General features: G+C 38.6%; 1 protein-coding gene across 5 annotated transcripts in view; it reads right to left on the bottom strand.

The window, feature by feature from the left end:
• DNAI7 (dynein axonemal intermediate chain 7) overlaps positions 1 to 26359 on the bottom strand; it is a 79450-nt gene that overhangs the window by 22301 nt on the left and 30790 nt on the right. For 3 of the 5 annotated variants that reach the window (XM_072653468.1, XM_072653466.1, XM_072653465.1), the window contains 5 exons: positions 26233 to 26334; positions 22247 to 22384; positions 18601 to 18747; positions 14379 to 14482; positions 12452 to 12764 (listed from right to left, as the gene is read on the bottom strand). In XM_072653468.1, the coding sequence (XP_072509569.1) occupies positions 12452 to 12764; positions 14379 to 14482; positions 18601 to 18747; positions 22247 to 22384; positions 26233 to 26334 (804 nt within the window). The remainder of the gene's footprint in view (positions 1 to 12451; positions 12765 to 14378; positions 14483 to 18600; positions 18748 to 22246; positions 22385 to 26232; positions 26335 to 26359) is intronic. The other 2 variants (XM_072653467.1, XM_072653469.1) reach the window with 2 other exon arrangements.

Raw genomic sequence — 26359 nt, 5'->3', positions numbered from 1 at the left:
AAATATTATCAAGTATGAACTATAGCATAGGGAATAATACCATATTGGCAGCATTGAAAGAATTTTGTTTTTTAATTTTCCTGGAAATGGATTTTTGCCATGGTAGAATTTGCTGGATCTGGGCATTTGGCTTTCTAGGAGGAACAATTCTAAAACCTACATTTAGGTATGCAATAAATTAGATAAACCGTGGACTCTATAAGGATGTCTCTTTTATAGGAAGCTTCTATTCTCCCCACCCCCACCCCAATTAATGTAGAACTATGTACCACATCGTGTTATTGTGACATGATGAAAGAACACTGGACCAGGCAGTCAAAATCCCTGGATTCTAATCCTGGCTCATAAACTGCTACCTTAGACAAATCATTTAATAATAACAAGTAACATGTACAGAGTGCTTCCCGTGTGCCAGGCACTGTGCTAAGCACTTTACAATTATGATCTCATTTGATCCTCACAGCAGTCTGGGGAGATAGGTAGTATTATTATCCCTGTATGTAACTGGAGTAACTCAGGCAAACAGAGGTGAAGTGACTTGCCTTGAAACACACAGCTATTAAATGTCTGAGACCAGATTTGAACTTAGGTCTTCCTGACTCCAAGCCTGGCTCTCTGAATTTTTTGTTTGTTTAAAATAAGATTCATATAAAGGCACTAGACTTACATTGAGCTATTTTAAAAGTGTAATATGTAGTAACTAGAAAGTCAATATTGTCTTTTTCACAGAACAAATACTCTTTGTATAGCTTAATAACTATTCTACTTCCTAAAGGTGTGGGAGGTGGGGATGAGGGGGCGGGGTTATAAATTAACTGAAACATGGTATTCAGAGCCCTCTACTGGCAAATAGAAATAGTAAAAAAAAAAAAAACGTCAATGCTACATTATTTGTGGCATATCTTTATTTGTACCATATCCAAGATTATCTACCATGCATGAGTATACACAAAGAGATAGATTCTTTTGTGTCATCAAAGAAATGTATGACTGAAAAAGATAGAATGATCATATGGCAAGAGCAGAGGATAATCAGCCCATGGACTGTATCTGCCTCTGGAATGTTTGGTAAAATCAAGGAAGGCTCCAGCATATTGCCCAGTAGTGAGCTTATTAGAACAGATGGTGGGAAATCCAGAAGAAAAAAGTAATTCCACAAGTATAAGCAGAGCCTGAAAAAACAATATCCTAGGAACAAAGACAATAAGAGTATCCAGAGAAAATGAAGTAAGATATAAAATGCAACGTTAAATGTAATTATATCAGGGGAAGAAAGAATGGGAAGGAGAAATAAGAGCTTAGAACAAAAGATGATAAACCACCTTGTCCAAGAATTTGGACTCCCTGAAAACCAGAATGGGCCCAAGAAAAAGCAATGGCTACATGACAACCAGAAATCTTAAAGTAAAATCAAGATAAAAAAAAAAAAAAAACCATAAAGAAAAGAAAGTATACAGTACATGCTATTCAAAACAGCTGACTTGGAAAGCAGAGGAAGAAGAAATAATTTTTAAATCATTAGCTAACCTGAAAATCAATGATTCCAAGAAAAAAATCTCATTTACCTTATTAGGATACCATAATGTAAAACTGCCCAGAAAAAAGAAAGTCATCTCACCATTTTACAGAGGAGAAAACAGGGAGATTAAATGACTTGCCCACAGTTACACTGTTAGGAAATCTTGGACAAAAGATTAAAGCCTAGGTAGACATAATCTCCATTGCCTATTTTTCCCTCATTCAACTATCTGTCCTAGAATTGGCATAATACAACATGCAATCTGTTGGTGGAATGGATAGTTCTGGACCTGAAATCAGAAAGACTCATCTTCCTGAGTTCAGATTCAGCCTCAGTCTCTTACCAATGGTGTGATTCTGGGCAAGTCACTTTACCCTATTTGCCTCAATTCCTTATCTGCAAAATGAGTTGGAGAAGGAAATGGGAAGCCACTCCAGTATCTCTGCCAAAAAACCCCCAAATGTAGTCATAAAGGGGTAGACACAACTGAAAAGACTGAACAAAAACAACACCGAGCAATCTGAATTCTGAATAAAATCATCTAGCTTCCTGGGAGTATTAAGCTCATACTTTCCTTTTCACTACCACCTTTTTACAGGGTAAAGATAAGAAAAAGTACAAGAGGACTAGATAGAAAGAAATACACAATTATTATTCATAATCATGAAGATGAATGTAATGAATTCATCCATAAACCCCAAAATGAAAATTCCCTGGAAACCTGTAGCCAAAATCTAGAGTTTCCAAGTCAAAGAACAAAGACTACAAGCAGCCAGAAAGAAACTACTAAGAAGCTATAGTCTGAAGATAGCATAATGGATTAGAAAGAATTCAATGAGGTGGGGGGGGGGGGCAGAGCCAAGATGGTGGAGTGAAAGCAGGGAATGCCTTCAGCTCTCCCCCAAACCCCTCCAAATACCTGTAAAAAATTACTCTAAACAAATTTTAGAGCAGCAGAACCCACAAAATGGCAGAGGGAAACAAATTTCTAGCCCAGGACAATCTGAAAGGTCGAAAGGAAATATCTGCTGCAGCATTCTGAGAAAGAAGTGCAGTCTAGCATGGGTCCACCAGCAAAGACTGGCCAGAGTAGGCCTCAGGGAAATGAATCACTGGCAACTGTGGTGGATTCCAGTCTTCTCAATCCAAAAAGTCCAAAGACAACCTAGAAGGTCAGTAAGAAAAGTCTGTGGGACCTGAGTGAGACAGAAGTATGTCTGGCCCTGGCCCCAGCCCCAGCCCTAGGGAGGCAGTGGTGGCAGCAGCAGTAGTGGCACTGGTTGCTTCTGAAGCTTCTAGTCCACAGACAGTGTGGGGATCAATCAGCTGGTCAGAGGGGGATTGCAGGGATCTCTTTGCTGGCACTGAGGCAGAATTCTCTTGCTTTTCTCTACTTGGATCTGGGTTGCAGGCCTGGGTGGCAGTTCTAGGGTGAGGAGCTAGCATGGCAGAGCTTGTGGTGGTGGTAGGAAGGGAATCCTCAGAGTTTCAAGGTACAAAAGAGTGACTGTGGTCATGCAAAGACAAGGAGAGGGGTAAATACCTCTCCTTTGATCATACAACCTTGGAAGAACTAAAAATTTACAAGTCCCTAGAAATATCTCTGAAAATAGCTGCGCAAAACCCCTGAAGCTTGGGACAGTGCACTCTCCACTCTGGAAGCAGAGTCCTACCTTAACAAAGAGCTAAAAAATAAACTGGTCAAATGAACAAACAGCAGGGGAAAAATCAGACTATAGAATCTTACTTTGGTAACAAGGAAGATCAAAACATATAACTAAAAGAAGACAACAAAGTCAAAGTTCCTACATCCAAAGCAACCAACAAAAATATTGGTCTCAGGTCATGAAAGAGCTCAAAATGGATTCTGAAAATAAAGTAAGAGAAGCAGGGGAAAAATTGGAAAGAAAAATGAGGTTCAAGAAAATCATGAAAAATGAGTCAACAGCTTATTAAAGGAGACCCCCCCCCCCCAAATGCTGAAGAAAATAACACCTTACAAAAGAGACTAACCCAAATATCTAACCCAAAGAGACTAACCCAAAAAGTCAATGAGGAGAAGAATGTCTTAAAAAGCAGAATTGGCTAAATGTAGAAGGAGGTCCAAAAGCTCACTGAGGAAAATAGTTCTTTAAAACTTAAAATGGAGAAAATGGAAGCTAATGACTCTATGAGAAATCAAGAAATTTTAAAACAAAATCAAAAGAATGAAAAAAATAGAAGACAATGTGAAATATCTCAATGGAAAAACAACTGACCTGGAAAAGAGATCCGAGAGAGAATTTAAAAATTACTACACTACCTGAAAGCCATGATCAAAAAGAGAGCCTAGACATCATCTTTCAAGAAATTATCAAGGAAAACTACCCTGATATTCTAGAACCAGAGTGTAAAATAGAAATTGAAAGAAAGAATTCAATAATATATTGTTTACAAAAAATATACTTGAAACAGAAAGATTCAAACTAGGTTAAAGTAGAGATTTTCATTTTTCTGAAGCAAATTCTGTTATGCTATAAGTGAACTCTCAGAAGCAGAGGCAGCAATCATGCTTTTAGGGAAGAAGACAGTAAAAATATCATTAAAAGACTTAACCAAGGCAATCAGAGTCTGTTTAAAGATGCCATAGACAAGAAACCAACACCAAGGAGGTGGAGATTAGACATTCTGGCTGAGCTCTCCTAACTCAACCCTCTAAATAACTTTTTAAAAACGCCTCACATCAAATTCTGAGTGGGATGACAAAAATTTTCAAAAGTTAATATCTCATTTTTCCAACCTGGGAAAGCTTAGGAGGAGCAAAAGAGAGACCAGCCAATGAATGATGGGGTAGGGGTAATCCCGAGATCAGGTGGAAGAAGTAGCATGGGCTATGGGACCTTGAAGAGGAGGCAACACCTGCTGCTACAGCAGTAAGAGCACCAGGAGCAGTAAGCAGTCACAAGTAAGCAGAAAGATATTGCAAAGTATCACTGTGTTAGCCCTGGGCACAGGAGCAGGTGCCATTTGGCAGCACCTTTACCTCTTACTTGGTTCTGGGTCACAGTTTCAGGGTGGAGAGGAGTGGTTAAGGTCTGTAGTGAAGAAGGAATAGAGGCCCTACCTGGGTAAGAAGCAGAGCTTACAGCAGGAGAACAGTAACCAGAACTCTCCCTGGATCACACCACCTTGGAGGCACCAAAACCTACAGGCAACAGAAGATCAGCCTAGTCATCCCCCACCTGTATCCCTACCCGCAGAGGTGAGCAGAACCCAACTATCATGGTCCAAAGACAAGAAGTAAGTTGGAAAATAAGCAAATAGCATAACAAAAACAAAAACAAAAAAACTTGGCCATAAAAAGTTTCAATGGAGACAGGGAAGTTAAAAACACAAACTCAGAAGACAATGACTTGAAACAGCTACAAGCAGACTCAAAGAAAAATTGAAATTGGACATTAACCCAACAAGAATCTACTAGTGTGCCAATTTTTCCAGATTCCACTGACAGACATATACCTCAAGGAGGTCATTGAGAAAAAGAAAGGATCCACACATAATATATTCATAGCAGCATTTTCTGTGGTATCAAAGAATTGTAAACAAAGAGATGTCCATCAAATGGGAAATGGGCTAACCAAATTGTAATACATGGATATAAATAAATATTAGTTTGTCAAAAGAATGAGCATGATGAAAGCATAGAAACATAGAAAGACTTACATGAATTTATTCAATATTAAGTAAGCAGAGCAAGGAAAATAGTAAGCACAATGACTATAACAGTGTGAACAGAAAAAAAACAATCACCAGAAAACAGTTAAGACTGAATGTTTCAAAATGATAAAAAAAAATATTTGTCAAAAAGAAGAGTTATAAGAAGGTGCCCCTCTTCTCTCTTCCAGGGCAGAGGTTGGAATCCACAGATGTGGAGCACTGCATACAAACTCAGTGGGTTTTTTTTTCATTTCTTACTTTTTCTTTTCTTTTTTTAATTTGAAAACTCTTTTGTTAAAATACATGGTTTTCTGACACCACAGAAAGTAAGAGCTATGGAGGGGAAATCCAGGCAATTTAAAAACAAACAATGCTAATAAAAGGCTTTTTTTTTAGAAAGATAGAGTCAAAAAATAGAAATAAAATGAAAATGTCAGCAATTGGACAACATACTAAAATATGGCATGGCAACTAAGGAGAAAATTTTATATCTCTAAGAACTTTCATCTACAAAAGGGAAAAAGAATGGATAACAACAACAACTATCACTATTTACATAACGCTTTAAAGTTTGTTGAGTCGTGTGCGTCATCGCTATCAATGCGTGGGACCTGTAACTAAAAAAATCAGAAAAGCAATAAATTAAAAACAACTAAACTCCAAATTAGAAATTCTGAAAATAAAAGAAGAGATGAACAAAATGGAAAGAAAAAATTTAACTAAATAATAAAATGAACAATTAAAAAAGAACTAGTCTGAGCGAGTCTGAGAGGAAAACCAAATTGTATAAAAAAGAAAAATGAAATTTGACAACTGAAATAATATGAAAGAAATGTCATAAACTATTTTGCCCAATTAAATGCAATAAAATTGAACGCTGAAATAAAGTGAACAAGTATGTGTAAGATTATAAAATATGTAGATTGGTTGGTTATTGTCCTTTGTTCTAGAAGAGGACCAAAATGATATCACTATGTTAGAATACACAGATAAAAAGAATAAGAAATATGTTATTTAAATAATCTGAAAAAGAAAGTTTACAAGGCATAAATGAACCTCCAAAGGGGAGGAAAAAAGACTAGGTGGATTTACATGTGAATTCTACCAAAATATAAAGAACAATTCCAGTATTATATAAATTGTTGGCAAAAATATAAAGTAAAGATCCTTCAAAACTTTTTCTCTGAGACAAACTGGGTCTTGATATCTAAACCCAACAAATACAAAACAGATAAGGAATATTACAGACCAATTCCAAATGAATATTGACACAAAAATATTAAATCAAATACTGACAAAGAGCATATGACAACATAGTTAAAAAGATTTTTTACACTCTGATCAGGTTACACAATACCAGTGAATGCAAGGTTTTACTAGGAAAACTATAAACGTAATAAAGCATCTCTGCAAAATGATAATAATTAAAACGTGACTATCTATAAATGCTGAAAAGTTTTTGACAGTCTAACATTCATGTCTATTCAAAGCAATAGAAAGCATAGGAACAAATGGACCTGTCCTTAATATCAAGTATCAACCTAAAACCAACAAATGTTATTTTATATAAGAGAAAAAGTGTTGAGGCCTTTCCAATAAGATCATGTATGAAGAAGGACATTAATTATCACCATTATTGTTTGAAATAGTGCTTGAAATGCTAGCTATAGCAACGTAATGAGAAAAAGAGATAGGTGAAGATGTTGGGGATGGAAGCTCAATTCCATGTGGACAGTCTCGGGCAGGTAAAGGTGGGAACTTCTAAATCTTAGAGTTCTCATGAGGCCCCCCAGAAAACAGCAGGGAATCGAGGAGTGAGACCGAGCTATCTCGTGTATTTCCGCCTCTTCCCGTGAGAAACGTGATGGGAGGAGCATCCCCGCCCTCAAGACTGTCCCGGATCTGGGCACACCTATTGTTATCTAACAGGCACGGTATTCAGGTGCAAACTACGCGGCCGGAGAGCTTAATTAGGGTCAGGAAAGCCTGAAGGCGCTCTTAGCGCGGGAGGGGCCCTTACAGGACAGAAGGCACCTCTTCCCTCTTTCCTCTCTTCGCTCTCCCCTCCCCCTCTCTCCCCACTTACACTTCTGCTTCCAATCTCTCACTGTAAGATCTTTGCCTCCTTGGGAGATTTCTCTAACTCTCCTAAGGAAGAGTTCCCCCTGCACATGTAACCGAGACCCTGAATAAAGCCTAACCCTTGTTCGACTCCGGAAAGTCTCTTCTCTTATACGTTTATCCGGTTTGGCCAACCGAAGACCTGGGACAGGTAAGGTAAGACTCGGGTAGCCCTCAGGCCTCTAGGCCTGGCAGTAGCAGAAGGAAAAGAGAAAACAAAGCTGTCATTTTTTGCATATATGATGTTCTACCTAGAAAACTCCCAAAAATTAACTGAAGGATTTACTAACACATGTAACACCTTTTAAAAAGTATTATTTCTTTTTTTTTTTATTTAACTTTTAACATTTATTTTCACAAAATTTTGGGTTACAAATTTTCTCCCCTTTTATCCCCCCCCCCCCCAAACCCAAGCATTCTAATTGCCCCTGTGACCAATCTGCTCTCTCCTCTGTCCTTCCTCCCTGCCCTTGTCTCCGTCTTCTCTTTTGTCCTGTAGGGCCAGATAGCTTTCTTGACCCCTTAACCTGTATTTCTTATTTCCCAGTGGTAAGAACATTACATTTGATCCTAACACTTTGAGTTCCAACTTCTTTAGCTCCCTCCCTCCCCACCCCTTCCCTTTGGAAGGCAAGCAATTCAATATAGGCCAAATATGTGTAGTTTTGCAAATGATTTCCATACTAGTTGTGTTGTATAGGACTAATTATATTTCCCTCCATCCTATCCTGGCCCCTATTACTTCTATTCTCTTATGATCCTTTCCCTCCCCATGAGTGTCGACCTTGGATTGCATTCTCCCCCCCACCCTGCTTGTGCCCCTGTCCCCCACTCTCCTGTATTATGAGATAGGTTTTCCTATCAAAATGAGTGTGCATTTTATTCTTTCCTTTAGTGGAATGTGATGAGAGTAGACCTCATGTTTTTCTCTTGCCTCCCCTCTTTATCCCTCCACTAATAAGTCTTTTGCTTGCCTCTTTTATGAGAGATAATTTGCCCCATTCAACTTCTCCCTTTCTCCTCCCAATATTTCTCTCTCACTGCTTGATTTCATTTTTTTTTTAAGATATGATCCCATCCTCTTCAATTCACTCTGTGCACTCTGTCTCTGTGTATGTGTGCGTGTGTGCATGTGTGTGTGTGTGTACTCCCACCCAGTACCCAGATACTGAAATGTTTCAAGAGTTACAAATATTGTCTTTCCATGTAGGAATGTAAACAGTTCAACTTTAGTAAGTCCCTTATGACTTCTCTTTGCTGTTCACCTTTTCATGGTTCTCTTCATTCTTGTGTTAGAAAGTCAAATTTTCTTTTCAGCTCTGGTCTTTTCATCAAGAAAATTTGAAAATTCTCTATTTCATTGAAAGACCATTTTTTCTCCTGAAGTATTATACTCAGTTTTGCTGGGTAGGTGATTCTTGGTTTTAGTCCTGGTTCCTTTGACTTCTGGAACATCCTATTCCATTCCCTTCGATCCCTTAATGTAGAGGGTGCTAGATCTTGTGTTATCCTGATTGTATTTCCACAATACTTGAATTGTTTCTTTCTAGCTGTTTGCAATATTTTCTCTTTCACCTGGGAGGTCTGGAATTTGGCCACAATGTTCCTAGGAGTTTCTCTTTTTGGATCTCTTTCATGCGATGTTTTGTGGATTCTTTGAATATTTATTTTGCCCTCTGGTTCTAGAATCTCAGGGCAGTTTTCCTTGATAATTTCATGGAAGATGATGTCTAGGCTCTTCTTTTGATCATGGTTTTCAGGTAGTCCCAGGATTTTTACATTGTCTCCCCTGATTCTATTTTCCAGGTCAGTTGTTTTTCCAATAAGATATTTCACATTATCTTCCATTTTTCGAATCTTCACGCTATGTTCTGTGATATTTGTCTTTCTCATAAAGTCCTTAGTGTCCATCTGTACCATTCCAGTTTTGAAAGATCTATTTTCTTCAGTGAGCTTTTGAATCTCCTTTTCCATTTGGCTAATTCTGCTTTTGAAAGCATTCTTCTCCTCATTGGCCTTTTGAACCTCTTTTGCCAATTGAGTTAGGCTAGTTTTCAAGGTGTTAATTTCTTCAACATTTTTTTGGTTCTCCTTTAGCAGGGAGCTGATCTGCTTTTCATGCTTCTCTTTCATCCCTCTCATTTCTCTTCCCAGTTTTTCCTCCACCTCTCTAACTTTATTTTCAAAATTCTTTTTGAGCTCTTCCATGGCCTGAGCCCATTGGGTGGGCTGGGACACAGAATTCTTGATTTCTGTGTCTTTGCCTGATGGTAAGCATTGTTCTTCCTCGTCAGAAAGGAAGGGAGGAAGTGTCTTTTCTCCGAGAAAGTACCCTTCAATAGTTTTATTTCTTTTCCCTTTTCTGGGCATTCTCCCCAGCCAGTGGCTTGACCTCTGAATATTCTCCTCACACCCACCTCGCCTCCTGGTCCTCCCAGCCAGCGTTTGGGGACTGAGATTCAAATGCTGCTTCCCACCTTAGGGCTTTTGGCGGGGACAGGGCTGCTATTCAGTGTGAGAATTAAGTTCAGATGGTCAGGTTGGGGCAGGGCCGCCTCTCAGGCTCAGTTCCCTCAGGGGTTTATGCACAGACCTTCCACAATGGATCCAGGCTCCCGCCCGCTTGGGGAGCCCCTGTCTGTAGCCGCCTCTCAGCTTCTATCTCCCAGGGGGGCCTGAGCCATGGGGGCACCCCACTCCCCTCTCGACCCGCCAAAGAGACTCTCTCACCGACCCTCGTCACCTGTGTGTGGAGGGGCTTGTGCCGCTGCTGGAGATCCCGTCCCTAAAGCTCTTGGAGCCGCGGCCACCGCAGGTCTGTGCTGGGCTCCGCGTCTGCAGCGTGATGGACCTTTTGCGAGAGGTTTGCAGGTCCCTCTGTGGGTGGAGGGACCCTCGTGGCCGCAGGATATCTTGTCCCCGTAGCCCGCTCGGATCTTTTCCTCACGGTGTCGTGGCCGCTGCAGGGCTGCACTCAGCTCCCAGTCCTGGCGCCCAGTCCACATCGCGAAGGATCCCCCGGGAGATGCTTGCAGGTCTCTCCGGAACAGAAATCTCCCTCGCTCCAATATTCCGTGGCCTCTGGGTGCAGAATTCACCGTGGGTTGGTTCCCTCTAGCCGTTCTGTGGGTTGTGGGTTCAGAGCTATGTGTATGTGCGTCTTTCTACTCTGCCATCTTGGCTCCGCCCCCCAAAAGTATTATTTCTTTATATTATGCACAAAACCTAGTAGGAAGAGACAGACATTCCATTCAAAATAACAAGAATGCATAAAGTATTTGGGAGTCTACCTATCCAGATACACATAAAGGAACTATATGAATACAGCTACAAAACACTCTTTCAAGAAATGAAGGCAAACTAAAATAATTGTAGAAATATGCATCCCTTCTGACTTCCGTACGAGCACCTGCCTTGTATGGGTTTTCCATAAAAGTCTTTTAGGCAAACGTCAGTTTGGTATTTGAACAATGTGGCCAGCCCATCACAGGTATACTCTCTGCAATAAGAGTTTGAATGATTGGCAGTTCAGCTCAAGAAAGGATCACAATTTCCAATACATCATCTCACCAGGTGATCTTCAGAATCTTTCTAAGACAATTCAAATGGAAGCCATTCAGTTTCCTGGCATGGAGCTGGTATACTATCTAGATTTCACAGGCATATAACAATGAAGTCAGCACAATAGCTCTGGAGATCTTCAGTCTGGTAAGCAGTCTGTTCTTTCCCACACTTTCCTTCAGAGCCTCCCAAACACTGAGCTAGCTTTGGCAGTGTGTGTGTGTCAACCTCATTATCTATGTGTACATTCCTGGAATGTATACTACCAAGGTAAGTGAACTTATCCACTGCATTCAAAATTTCTCCATTTATCATAACTGATGATTCCACGTATGGATGGTGCAGTGCTTGCTGGTGGAGAACCTGTTTTCTTGGTGTTAATTGTCAGGCCCCAATTAGCACAAGAGTCAGTGAATATTGAATATTGTATCTCAGTCTCAGAGGCTGAGTGCACAATCATCTATGAACAAAAATCTTGCACCAACTCTCCCTCCACTTTATTCTTGGTTTGTAGCCTTTCCACATTAAATGATTTACCATTATTATGGCTGCTGACCTTGATATCATTTTCTTCCTCACTGAAGGTATCTGACAACATTGCTGAAAATATGCTAAAAAGCATGGGAGCAGGAACACAGCCCTGTTTCACTTCCACTGGTGCCAAAGAAAGCATGAGAACATCGTCCATTATCCAGAACTTGGGCAAGCATGCCATTATAAAACTGGCATACAATACAGATGAACTCCAGGCACCAATTTTTGTCTTGATCTTCCACAAACCCTTTACAAGGTCTTGGTCAGATCAACAAACATTGTGTACAGAACTCTGTTCTGCCCCTGCCATTTCTCCTGGAGTTGTTGGACAGCAAACACCATTATCTACCATTTCTCAGTCCTTTCTGAAGCCACACTGGCTCTCAGGTTGATGACTATTTTTCAGGTGAAAGATTAGCTTATTAAAGAGGACTCTGGCAATAATCTCGCCAACAATGACTAAAAGAGAGATCTCCCCCCAACCCTACCCCCCATCACTGCCACATGGCAACCTATTTCCTTTGCCTTGACAATGGAGAGACATCTTTGAATTTTTGGGGAATAACCTCCTCTTGCCATATAATCCAGAAGATTTTAATTAGCTTTTGTAAGAGTAATAGATGCCCTGCCTTGCAAATCTCAGCTAGAATAAAATCAGCATCAGGCATTTAGCCACACAAGAGGAACCTGATGGCATTCAAAACCTTCCTCCTTAATGTATTTAAAACTACAATATGATAAACAAAAATCAGTTTATACACAGCTTCAAGAGCAAACTCACTGTATAAAATTGTACATATGGACTGGGAATATCAATCTGACTCCTTTGTAATTAATTGCAAGGAGAAGAAGAGCAAAATGAGATAAAGGAAAGGAAGTTTAAGTTGGCAGAAAAGACATTTCACTCAGACTGCTTTACAATATTGTAAGAGGAATCATGAGAATTTTATAAGACACCAGTGACACCAGTGATCTGAAAAGGTTTTGTTTTTGTTTTTTTTTTTTTTGAGATCTTCCTACCTTTTTGAAATCAGTAAAGGATTCCTCAGTTTTTATTTCTGGTGCAAGGACTGAAGAAGTCTCTAGTTCTTGATTTTCAGTCACCTCTCCTGGGCTTGCCTGAGGAACTTCTTCATCCTTAGGAGTTTCTTTTTCTGTAGAATCTTCAATAGCTGGTTCAACATATGCTGGCTTTTCTGGTCTTTGAATCACAGGTAGTGGAGAAATGTGATCATAACTAGTGTGAAAAATACTGAGAGCAATATCACTTGTTGCTAGTGCCTTTGGAATATCAAATCTAACTTCTGTGTTACCAAATTTAATCCTTTTATACCTGTTAATAACAAATTTAAATAAAAATTAGTTTCTGGGAATATATTTATCTTATAACTAATAACTGATGATAAAAATAAACAACACTTTAAGGTTTACAAAGTACTTCATATATATGTGTGTGTGTGTGTGTGTGTGTGTATACATATATATATATATATATATATACATACATATTACCGGTAGGTGCTAATTTTGCAGATGAGGAAACTGGTCATTCATCTAGCTAAGTGTGTGAGGCCAGATTTGAACTCAGGTGTTTCTGACTCCAAGCCCAGCACTCTATCTATACCAACTAACTGCCCCTTAACCACCTTGCTAGTGCCCAGGGTCACAAGATAGTAACTATCTAGAGCTGGATTTGAACCCAGGTCTTGAACCCACTGACTCCAGGTGCAATGCTCTAAACCTCATACCACCTTCTTTCTCTCTCTCTGTCTGTCTTTCATAAAATAAGAATATTTTAAAAGAAATAAAAAGGATTTCTAAAATAATGAAGGGAGTAGGAAAAAAATGGGAAAAGAAATGAGACCTAGGGAAGAATGATTCAGAGAGATAATTAAAAGCTGGAACAAGAAGTATAAGGATACCAAGAGAGACTCGCTCCAATATCCCACTCAAAGCCAGGCCTGGTGCACCTTAGCAACACATCCTATCATGTCTCAGAATAGTTTTTCCTAAAATATATGAATATATGCATATATATGTTTAAAAATTTTAAATGCCCCTTTTTAAGTAAAACCCTTATCATTACCGTACTCAAATTGTATGACCCACACCATCAGATTTATTTTCTCCTACAAATTCTTGGGTCCTTTCTCTAATATATTTCCTGTGTCATCATTGCTGCTTTCTTCAGCTTATGAGTCAGTATCTTTATCTCTCTTATTTCTCTCTCTCTTTCTTCAGTGTAATGCCTCCAGATCAGACCAAGTCTTTAAGCAAATGTATTTTTCTTAGTCCTAACTGGATATATTTTATTCTCAACCTAAAGCCACATTCCTTTATTGTAAGACATTGTCTTGAAATCCAAACCCTACTTTTCAATGCCATCTTTGTAGCCAGCTGTTTGTTCTCCTTCCGCATCCTTTTTCTCTTACAATGTGCCCAACATTCAAATGGTAGCATTAATGAAAATAACACCCGTGACCCCAATTCCTTCCATTTACGGCAAAGGACTTCATAATCCATTAAAATGCTTTCTGTTCTGGGTTTATTCCATTCCCACACATGCATAGAGGTTGCCAGGCCTGACAAGTCTCAGAGAGCTTTCTGAAGCCTAAAACTGAATTCTTTTGTGGCTTCCATGTTACACGGTTGACTCATATTGATCTTGCTGAAAGTTTCACTCAACTCACATGAAACTGAAATGGCAAGAAAAACGCTAAATAACATTGTCTGTGAGTGTACGTTTCATGAGGGCAGACATTTTTCATTTGTTTACTCGTTATGAGTCAAGTATTAGGGGATTCAACTTGGGTTAACTGCAACATTTTTGTGATTAGGAAATACAGGGAACATTTCTTTTATTTATAAGAGAAATCCCCTTTAACTTGGTTATGACAGTTTGACTACTCATTTTTTTCTGCCTAAAACAAAAATATTATAGAGTTACTTTGGATTCTTCTTGAGGTTTGCCCAAATGTACAAAGTGATGTTTTCATCTTTAATTATCTTCTCCATATTTCCACTGTCAGTATCCACTAAAGAACTGGCTTCCTGAAAGTCAACAACAAAAAGTAAAAGTTGAAAACCTAGGAGTCTCCTTACTATCCAACAATCAGTAGATCAATCAAAAGGTATTTATTAAGCACTTACCATGTGCCAGGCACTGTACTAGGTGCCAGGGATACAAAGGCAAAAGCAACACAGTCCCTGTCTTCAAGGAGCCTATATGCGATTGGGGAGGACAACATGTACATATGAAAATAAATACAAATCAGTTTTGAGGGAGAATACTCTAGCTGCTGGGAGGAATAGAAAAGGTCTCATATAAAAGACAGTATTTGAGCTGAGTTTTGAGAAACAGTATGAAAGCTAGTATGACAAGACTCTGGAGTGTGTGAAGAGGAGTGATGTATAATAATAAAGCTGGGAAGGTAAGTTGGAGGAAAGTTATGAAGAACTTCCAATACCAAATATAAGAATTTATACCTGACCCTAGAGATGCTAGGGAACCATGGGAGTTTATTGAGTAGGAAACACATATCCTAATCAAGATTATTACTATTTAATCATCTCAGTAACGACAATAGGATCATAGCAATAGAGCTATAAGGAACCTCAAAGGTCATCTAATTCAACCCCTACATTTTTGATATGAGGAAACAAAGGTCTAAAGAGGTTTGCCTCAGGTAGTAAGACTCAGAAGTGGTCCTTTGACTCCAGAGCCAGGGTTCTCTCAACAGGACTACGCTGCCTTAGTAATAAAGATGAAACAGATGGAAAGAAAGGAAGAAAAAGAAAAGAAAGAAAAAAAACCAAAGAATATGTCCTTTGGACTACAAGCTCCTTGAGGGCAAATGCTGTGTAGTATAAATTGGAAGGTCAACAATTTTGTTGCTGATATGGATATCAGAGCAAAAGTTAGTAGTCCCATCCAGTTCCTTTCAGTCTTGGATATTTGCAGTCTAAAAATGATTTACCTGGCCCACAAGGGGCATGAAGGAGACTTTCAAAGCTGTGTGGTCCAACCCATACCTGACACAGAATTGCACTATAATCAATAACCTCTACAAACAGACCATCCAGCTTTTACTGGAGAATTCTGAGTGACAGTCTGTTCTCTCCCAAGACAGCACATACCATTCCTGAACAACTCTAATTTTTAGGAAATATTTCCTTACATTTAGTTCCTCAGTGATTGCAACCACTGCACCGTCCTTCCCTCTGAGGTCAAGCAAACCATGATTACTCCTGAAATTTTGAGGACAATGGAAATGTCCTAAGTCTTCTGCTCTCTGGGGAAAATATCCTCATGTTCTCTCAGTGATCCTTATAGAGTGTAACCCTTTGTCACCCCTCCTTTGGTCACTCTCCAGATTATTTCTGTACCACCTAAAATATGGTCCCCCAAACCAGAAAAAAGCCCTTCAAATGTAGTCTGACTATGGCTAAGTACAGCAGTAGTATTTCCCAAAATTTGGATACTTTGCTGTTGTTCTTCAATCTTTTCCACTTCTTTGTGACCCCATTTGGAGTATTCTTGGCAAAGATACTAGAGTAGTTTGCTATTTCCTTTTCTAGTTCACATTACAGATCAGGAAACTGATGCAAATAGGGTTAAGTGATTTACCTAGGGTCACCCAGCTAGGAAGTGTCTGAGGTCAGATTAGAACTCAGGAAGATGAACCTTTCTGACTCCAGGCCCAGCATTCTATCCGCTGCACCACCTAGCTGGCCCAGTTTGGGCACTATGCCTCCTTTAATGCAACTTAAAGATTTGGTTAAACTGCCACATCACATTATTAATTCATACTGAGATGGCAGGGCACTAAAGCTTTCAGACCTTTTTCAGACAAACTGCTGATGGGAAATAATTCTGATATGAAGGGAAAACAGCAGACAACTAAGATTTCTAAATACATGTGTATGCGTGTGTGTATGTATATGTATACATATGCATTTATGTGTCTATCTACCTATTTATTTATGTATTCATTCATTTGCCTATTGTGATGAAAGCAAAGGCAGATACTCAAGGATGAATACAGAAGTATGGCATGCTTCTCTAAGATTAGGGTCAAGAATATGAAAACTCATCATGAAACTGAATGTTGAAAACTAAAAATAAATATTTTTTAAAAAATAACATACTAAACAAAAAAAAAGCGAGGCCATATTAGAGTCATCTTAAATTTGTTTACCAGGATTTGTAGCATTTTACATTGGATTAAATGTTTCATAAATAATTAAAAATAGAAGTGAAATAATTAAAACATCAGATTTCAAATGGGAAGAAAATAATATTAAAACTCAGAATGAGCTGATGCTAATAAAAAAAATAAGGACAACAAATTAGGGTGTGGTTTTTTTTAAAGTTATTTGCTGCTGTCAAAGGAGAGATTGTTACTTTGTTTTTGTTTAATCTGTCAAGGAGAATTGATTTGGACTGAAAGAAAAGAATGGAAATAGCTAGCACAGAACTGACTGTCAGTGAGAGAGCAGCTAGTTCTCTCTCACCTGGTCCAGATGAACTACCCCAGTTATGTAAACAAGTAGCAGATGTGACTGCTGATTCAGTGATTTTTGGCAGATGGAGACTAGGAGAGGACTGGGGAAGGGCAAATCACATTCAGACTTTTTTTTTAAAGAGAAAAGGAGAGAATCTGCAAACAGTAAGTCAGTAAACTGTACTTTAGTGCCTAAGAAAATATGGATTACTATTAAAAGTTGGTTAGTGAGTATCTTGAAAAGAAAGTGGAGGTCACAAAGTTATCATGACTTTGGCAAGAACAAATCAATGTAGGGTGGAGTCATTCCTTTTTTAACATTCCCTCTAAAGTTGGACATATAGTTTACCTACATTTGAGTGACAAGCTTAATTATGTAATGCTGTACTTGTGTGTGTGTGGGGGGGGAAAGATGAAGAGATGAAGGCTAAATGATAATATAATTAGACACAGTCATAATCAGTGAAGTAGTTGGAGCCAAAAAGAAGTTATTAATTATTCATTATCAACTTGGAAGGCCATTGTTGTTGTTTTATAGTCCAAAAACTATTCAGGAGAAGAGGGGATTTGAATATTTCTAGCTCCCCTTTATCAACAGCTACTGTGATCCTGTACACATCAATTAGCAGTCTCATCTTTCCTTTGATCCTCCTCTTGAACTTTCCATATATCTTACAAACACTGAAGAGGTGCAGGACTTGTGAAATCAAGGTGTATAAAATGGTCCAGATGTCTCAAGGAACTTCTTAATATAGCTTCAGCATGCATGGTGGCTCTGATTAAAGAGCTTTCACGCTTCCCTTACCAGGAGAGGTTCTAGCTGTTTCTGTAGTAGACTGCTGGGAGCTACTATGATTTGGCTGACCCTAAAGAGATGAGCCCAGAAGACAGTACTAGGGAGTAGTGCCTAAAAGAGATGCTGATAGTAGCAGAGAAACCTGCCAGAGGAAATTAGATGCCAAGGCCAGCCAAGACTAGCAGAGGAATGCACCCAGGACCAACAGACACAATGTGACCAACAAGGAGCCTAATGGCATCGCCAGAAGACATCAGGGATCCAGCAGATACTCAAGGTGTGAGTTACCCCTCCACACATATGCCCTTTGTGTGAGCCCTTGATGCTTGATCCCTATCCATGCTCACTGTCCCCATTGCTGGTGTGTCTATTTGTGGGAAAGCATTCCCTAGGTTTATATGGGGAATGTCCTGGTGCAAATCTTCCTGTACTACTGCATTAAAAAGCTTTTGCTTTTAATTAATTGAATCTCTGGCTGATTAGAAAAAAAAGCCAATGCATCAGTGGAGGGTTCATGAGGTACTATTTTGAGGGGCTGTTTTGTTATAGAGAATCTTAAACTTGGAGTAGCTATTCTGGGGGACCCCATGTAAAAGAGATGCCTCAGATGATATATTAATATTGAATGATAATATGGGAAAGTAAATATATTGTATTCCTGTAGTAACTGTGGTTGTTGTTTTTTGCCAAGTTTATATCACATATTATTTAACATAATTTTGTCAATTCTGGCCAATACTGTGCATGTGGTGAGTTTTAGACTATGAACAAAAGAATTGGATTTCTTTACTGCACAGCATAAATTTCCCGTACTATTTTTATTTCAATTCAAAAAGAAATAAGCATCGCTAATAATGCATCACACTTACTTTTAGGAGAGTTTCTATGGCTCCCTTGAATTTCCAGTGAAGAAGTTCGCGTAGTTCTAGGATTGATCCTTGGTATTGTCTGACTTGTTCATCTGTCAGTTCGTGTGGTGGAGTATCCAATAATATTAATTCTAGTTTCTCAATTAGCTAGAATGTAAAAGCATGTCCACATTAACCTCCAAACAAAGGAGGAAAAGGAGAAGTAGAAGGGAATAAACGTACTACACTTTATATGGAGCAATAATATATTCTTCGTATATTCACAAAACATATGCACAATTTCTTCAGAATTCTGGACAAGAGAAAAGAAAAAATTTCCCAGGTATTCATTCCATCAGCTTCAAAACCTCAACAGTTTTCCATCTTATGAAATTCCCAAACCAGGGTGCACAAATTCACTGCAGGAGTTAGGAATCCCTCATCTCCTTCAGGTCCTACCACTCTATTCTCGTTCCCCTTCCTCTGCTTTCTCCCTTGTTCCTCCTCCTGTTGCTGCCATTATCTTCCTATCCCAGTTCTCCTGGGAGTCACAACGACTGTTTTATACCCGCTGCTTCTTCTCCCCACACTTTGACAAAAGGCAAAGGCCCCATGGAAAGTCAGAAGGATCATGATGGTGCTGACAAGAGGAACAGGGTTACAAGTTACAGAGAGGGTTACAAGGAATGAAGGAATCAAAGAGATATGAGCTGGTTATGATCATAAAAGGTGAAGATCATGGACAAAGACATAGTGGGATCTAAATTATGAACACTCCTATGTGCAGCCAAGATGGTGTAAAGATGAAGGTCATGGAAGACGGATGAACTAAGTTTCATCTTAAAGTTCTAGGAGGTTGATGAGGACAGGACCCCGTTGGGAGACATCAAGTTCCCTGAGTATGGGGACAGGCACTGAGGCAAAGAGGAAGATTACTTGGGAGCCAGTTCTCAACTCTTTTGAGAAAAAAGGAAAAGTGACCTTGAGACCAGAAGATAATTACACAAAGGATATGGATAGGGGGCTATAGATGGAACGATGAACCTCATAAAAGTAGAAAGTATTAGTGATGGCAGAAGAAGGAATTCTGCAACTGGTAGTTATAATAAAAGAGCAATGCCTACTTCTAACTCAGTTTTTGTTTTGTGTGGCAAGGTGGGGGAGTAGTTGTACTTGGGAAGGGGTAAAAGTATCATCCAATGATGAAGAGGGTGGCCAGTGATGTAGTGCTTTCAAGAGAAAATATATGAAAAATATGTAGAATTTCACTTTCCTGCCTACTTTGCTAGAATGAAAGTCTTTCATATGTAATGGAGACAGTTTTAGGTATTTTTCTTCCATTCCACTTTGCTAGAAAGACATTGGTGCTTGGCATCTTCCTGATCCTAAACGTGGCAGGAATGAGGCCCAGGTAATTTGGATAACCCTTCCCAGCTGTACCCAGAAGCATTCAGAGTGACATGTGTATGTATGAGATAACTGGAAAGAAATTCAGATGCTTGACGAAACAAACATCTACCATGCTTCTCAGTGTCTTACTGTTCTCTGCTTGGGTGAAGCGGGGGCAAAAAGGGGGGGCAGTGAGAGAGGAGGTGGGCAAGCACAAGTGACAAGATAGTACAGCAAGAAAAAAGTGTCTCAGAGGTGGTCAGAGGCTTGAGAGACAGATAGGAAATATGGCCTACCTCTCATCTAGAAACTTGTACTGAAAAGGCCAGTGTAAGAGGGGGGAAAGACAGGGGACAAAAAAAGGTGAACAGAGTAAGAAGGGTTTCTCTTTACGTTGGCTCTGCACTCACCTGCATACCTTTGTGTGATGATGAGTTCTCCATGGTAAAAAGAAATCAGAGGTACCTACCAGTGATAAAAAATCAGTGCAAAAGGTATAGACTATAAGAGCTTCAATCTTTACTTGGTTCCAAGGCATCAAGGAAGAGAAGCCAAGTTATGGATCCAAAGTTTAGGAATTTTTACTTAATGACTGGTCCCGCATGATGACATGAACAAACATCATTTGGGAACTATACTGCATTATCCATGCTATCTTGTCTGCTCATAGAATGAGTGACTGTGGACGCCTGAACAAACCAACCTTTTCAATGATTCCTGGGGTCAGGGTGAGATAGATAGATAAGGCAGATAGACAGATAGATACAGACCGACAGACAGATTGTGTGTGTGGTCTGAAGAATATGACTATCTATGCCATATGTTTAGGGTTCAGTGAGAAACAGTAAACTCAGAAAAGAGGTAGGGTTTATGAGCAGGCTGTAGATTCAAGAGCTATTTCTGACTGCATAAATTCACATTAACCACATTCCATAGTCTAATGTCGAGAGAGTTTGGCCACCCAGAAAAAGAAGCTGAGGGACACAAAGCACATCCACTCTCTGAGAACTATAGAGAGCTTGGCACTTCCCTCTCAGAAGGGTGAAGCACAGTAGTTCAGTTCTGATTAGTGAGGATAATGGTAAAGTGGTCTCATTATTTGAATTCACACTGTATATTTTCATTGGGTTGGAAACAACTGCCATATTTTACATATACCCTATTTTACAATATTTTAAATATAAATTTGAATATTTTAATTTCAGATAGATGTGACCACTTCATAGGATTCATTATTCTCACTAATCAGAACCTAAGTATAATCATCAGGATGTGTGAGTCTTTTCTACCTTCTCACTCACTGAACAGGACTGGTTAGTGGCTAGCTAAATTCCAAATAGTTACTCTCTTTTTCTACTTAGACATGTCCTTATTTTCTCCCCTATTAGAGTACAGATTGTTCTGTTCGATTACCAATGCCTAGCACAATGCCTGACACATAGTAGAAGCCTAATATACAGTCACTGTCTGCTAGTTAAAAGTAGATTAGGAGTTACCATCTCTTCCTACTGTTGGTGATAATGACCTACTTGGCCATAGTAGGGGCACCTATTCCTGACCAGTGGGTGAATTTCTGTGAGATCACAGGGGAATGGTAACCCTAACCTCTTCCCCACTCCTGCCTTCTTTCTCTGGCACTGAATTAGAATAGTAACACAAATAGAACAAGTAGCACCTAATTAGGCAGGAAGCTTTTAGGTTATCCCCCTCTACACTGAGGTGAAGGAGAAGGCATTTAGTGTTTTTCTTTAACAAAAAGAAGGCAGTAGTCAACATTCTCCTTTTGTCCAGAACAGCCAGAAAAATCTTCAATGAGATCAATGCTAGAATCAGAAAAGGGAGTACGAGCACCTATGCCACTTATTAGGAACCATGGTGACACTGACATGCTTAGAATTGTCCAATCTGAACACAACAACAATTTTCCATTATAGTTTTGTTTAGGGGGAAAAGTCACTGTTTCCTGTTATCTGAACAACTGAAAGTCAATTTGACTTTTAAATTAAATAACTCAGCTATATGGAAGCATGGTGTGCTTGTCTGTATTATCTATTTTATCCCTTAATCAGAACTTAAGTATAATTGAACTGATCTACATTGGCAAGATTGTGAAAGTTGTAAAAAATGCACAGGATTACAGAACGTGCCCATCCATACTTAACTAACCTTATATTATGAGGCTAATTATTCTCAAAGAACAATAATGTACATAAGCAATTTTATATTCCACTTCTTGATTGGATATTTAAAAATTAGAGAATTATACTTTAATGCTTACATTTAGCACTAGTTTACTCTCTTTCATCACAGTATCAATATCTTCATCTGTCTTTTCTTTCCATAAACTAATGAAAGTGTTCATCTCTTGGGCTACATAAGGATCAGGAGTTCCATCACACTCAATATAATGATGCCACTGCAAAGAAAAGTTAGTCAAGCTCTCCACTGACAAAATCTCTACCAAAGTACAAAATAAAAAATTTAAGATGAGCTTTATAAAATTTTGTTTTTTTAACCAATGAAAAATATGCACATTTAATCTGTAACAGCTTTAATAATGCAAGATTATTGCAATGATCAACTGAAATCAAGTATGTAAAGCACTTAAAAACCTTAAAATACCATGAACATTATTAAATAAGAGCAACCTTGTTTTTCCAGCTCTATTTGGATCTTTGGGTTAAACCAGTTAGCAGTAGGAAAACTCTCCCTCATCCACTGTGCTTGATGGCATCCTATATATCCAAAAAAACGTCCCATATTTATTGGTTTACAAAGTGGGACAGCTCCCCCATAGTATCTGACCTCTCCACCTTCTCTCTGAGAGGTCCCTCCTGTTGATGTGAATGCTTTTCAGAATTTTTTCCTCCTGGGCCAGTGAATTTAGATGTATAATAATTGATACATAGCACTTTAATGTTTTATGAAATGTTTCATTTGAACCTCATAACAACCCTATGAAAGTTACTATAGATATTATCCCCATTTTACAAATGAGGAAACTGAGGTTCAAGTCATCAAGCATTTATTAAATGTCTACTATTGCCAGGCACTGTGCTAAGTGCTGGAGATACAGAGGGGGAAAAAACCAGTCCCTGATTTCAACAGAGCTCACACATTAATGGTGGAGACCACAAGAAAACAACCATGTACAAACAAGATATGATACATCCAGGATAAATCAGAGATCATCTCATAGAGTGCTAAGATTAAGCAGGACTGGGAAAGCCATTTTTGCAGAAGACTTTAGCTTAGTCTTGAAGGACACCAAGGAAGCCAAGAGAAAGAAACAAGTTCTCTGAATGAAGAATAGTCAATGAACATGCTCATCTGCCCCAGGGTGGTCACATCAGGGGTTATATGACTCATACAGCTAAATATTAGAGGTGGAATTTGAACTCAGGTCTTCCCAACTGCAGGTCCAGTTGATCCAATACATCAAGCTATAGTGCTTTACTTTTTTCTTTAAAATTCAATTTTATTTTAAGTTCCAAAATCTCTCCCTCCTTCCCCTTCCCCACCCATTTAAGAAGACATGAAAAACAAAACCCATTATAAATATGTATAGTCATGCAAAATTAATTCCCTCATTAGTCATGTCTAAAAGGAAAGAAGAAAAGAAAAAGAGCAGAAAACATGCTTCAATTTGTATTCTTTAGTCTACCCATTCTCTACAAGGGGATGGATAGCATATTTCATCATGTTATTGTATTAAGTCATTTCAGTCATGTCCAACTCTTTGTGATTCTTTTTGGGGGTTTTCTTGGCAGAGATACCGGTGGTTTGCCATTTCCTTCTCTAGCTCATTTTACAGATGAGGAAACTGAGGAAAACAGTGCCTAGCCCAGGGTCATACATCTAGTAATTGTCTGAGGCTAGATTTGAACTTGGACTTTCCTAACTCCAGGCCTGGTATGCTATCCACGGCACCCCTGGCTGCCCATTTCGTAAGTCCTTTGGAACTGTGGTTGGTCAATGTGTTGATCAGAGTTAATAAGTCTTTCAAAGCTGATTATGTTCACAATATTGCTTTTATGGTATAAACTGTTCTCCTGGTTCTGATCACTTCACTTTGCATTAGTCCATATAAATCTTCACAGATTTTCCTGAAAGCATCCTCTTCATCATTCATTTATAGTATTCCATCACAATCCTGTAACACAGCTTGTTCAGTCATTCTGCAATTAATGGGCATTTTCTCAATTTCTAATTCTTTGACACCACAAAAAAGAACTGCTATAAAAATTTTTGTACATATAGGTCCTCTTCCTCTTTCATTGACCTCTTTGGGGAATAGTCCTAATAGTGATATTGCTGGGCCAAAGATTATACAGTTTCACAATTTTGGGGTGTTACTTCAAATCACTTTTTAGAATGAGTGGGCCAATTCACAATTCCATCAACAATGCATTAGTGTACCTGTTTTCCTAGATTATTTTTTTCACAATTTTATTAAAACAGGAAGCCTCAGAGTAGCTTGTCCTTAGTCATAGTCACAGTTTTTTATGAAAAATCAAGTTTTAGACTTTTTTCCTCCTTCCTTTTTCCAATTAATGGGAATAATATAGTATTATGGAAAACGTAGCCAGAAATCTTGGATTCTGAGTCCTGCTTCGTCCACTTATAATGCTGTGACTGTAAAGAAGTCATTTAACTTCTTTAAGCCTCAGTTTCCTAATCTGTAAAATGCAGACTATAATATTTGTACTATCAACTTCATCAAGCTGTTGTAAAGAAAGACTGTCAATTGGAAATCACTACATAAATATGAGATGATTGTTATTGGGACCCAATGAAATCACTCAATTTGCATAATCCTGATCTTCCCAGAAAAATCCAATTTGTCAAACATTCATTAAATGCCTACCAAGTTGTCAGTCAATCAGTTAACAAATTAAGTGCTTACTATGTGCCAGGCACTGCAAAAAAAAAAAATGGCCTCTATAATCTAATGTAAAACAACTATGTATCCATGAGATTCAGTGAGAGGTAATCTTGAAGAGAAGGCAAGCAGTGAAGAGGAATTTGAGCTATGTCTTGAGCAAACAGATCGTGCCTTCTGTAACTTGGGAAGGGAGCTATTGGAGTTCTCAATACATATTAATGACAATAACTTAAATTTATAAGTGGGGTACCAGATGGGGAGCTTTCCTTGAAGCCAGGAAGACCTGAGTCTAAGTGTTGTCTCTGATACATCCTGGTTGTGTGACCTCAGACAAGTCACTTAATTTCTCAGTTCTCTAGAAAATTCTATTAATTAAGGTGTAGATAACCTGTATTGGTAGAGAGTTTTTTTATCTGGAAATTTTGTATGCTATTGAAATCACAGATCAGGTCACATCCCTATAAAGGGGTTTCTTTATGACAATCCGAAAAATCAGCATTATAATAATAAGCATTAATCCCACTTTACAGATGAGTAAATAAATTTGAAAGAATCTAACTTATCCAAGGCCAAAATTAATAAGAAAAAAATCTGTTGAGCATAGTTCCTTTGAGTCTTTCCATAGTACCACAGTGCCTCCTTAACACCCGTCCTAACACAAACGTGCCTTTCAAATATTGCTATAGATACAAAATTTAGGTGTTTTATAAAAGTAGTCTTAAATTGGTGGAACTGTGAATTGATCCAACCATTTTGGAGAGCAATCTAGAATAATGCTCAGAGAGTTATTAAACTGCCTATACCCTCTGACTCAGGAATAGCACTATTAGTCTGCTTTCCAAAGCTATCAGAAAAAAAGGAAAAGAACCTATATGTTCTAAAATATTTACAGCAGCTCTCTTTGTGGTGGCAAAGAACTGGAAACTGAGGAGAATGCCATCAGATGGGGAATGGATAAACAAGTTGTGGTATATGATTGTGATGGAATGCTACTGTGCTATAAGAAATGAGGAGTTCAGTGATCTTAGAAAAACATGGTAGGACTTGCATGAAATAATAAAAAGTGAAGTGAGCAGAAACAAGAGAACACTATACAGTAACAGTAATATCATTCAAAGAATAATTGTGAACAACCAAATTATACTGAGCATTACAAATACTCAAATCAACTACAAAGAACCTATGAGGGAAGATGCTATCTACCTCCAGGGAAAGAACAGATAAATAGAAGTATATACAGTATGGTTTCATATATATATATATTTGTAAATCTGTATCAAATAGTGGCTTTCTCTACTGCAGGATGGGGGGAGGGAGGGAGACAAATCAAACCTTAATTAACAAAAATAAAATTAAACAACAACAAAAAGTAAACTTACTTTAGAAAGGACTCTAACCTCTTTTTTCCATTTCTCTGCTTCAAAAAAACATTTCTCTAACAAATAAAGCTCCTCAAGTTCATCAGTTCTCCTCTGTAGATCCTGTGAGCACAGGAGCAGTAGTTAG

The sequence above is a fragment of the Notamacropus eugenii genome, chromosome 3 (assembly GCF_028372415.1).
Source record: "Notamacropus eugenii isolate mMacEug1 chromosome 3, mMacEug1.pri_v2, whole genome shotgun sequence".
NCBI classification, from domain to species: domain Eukaryota; kingdom Metazoa; phylum Chordata; class Mammalia; order Diprotodontia; family Macropodidae; genus Notamacropus; species Notamacropus eugenii.
This window is presented reverse-complemented; position numbering and strand designations above follow the sequence as displayed.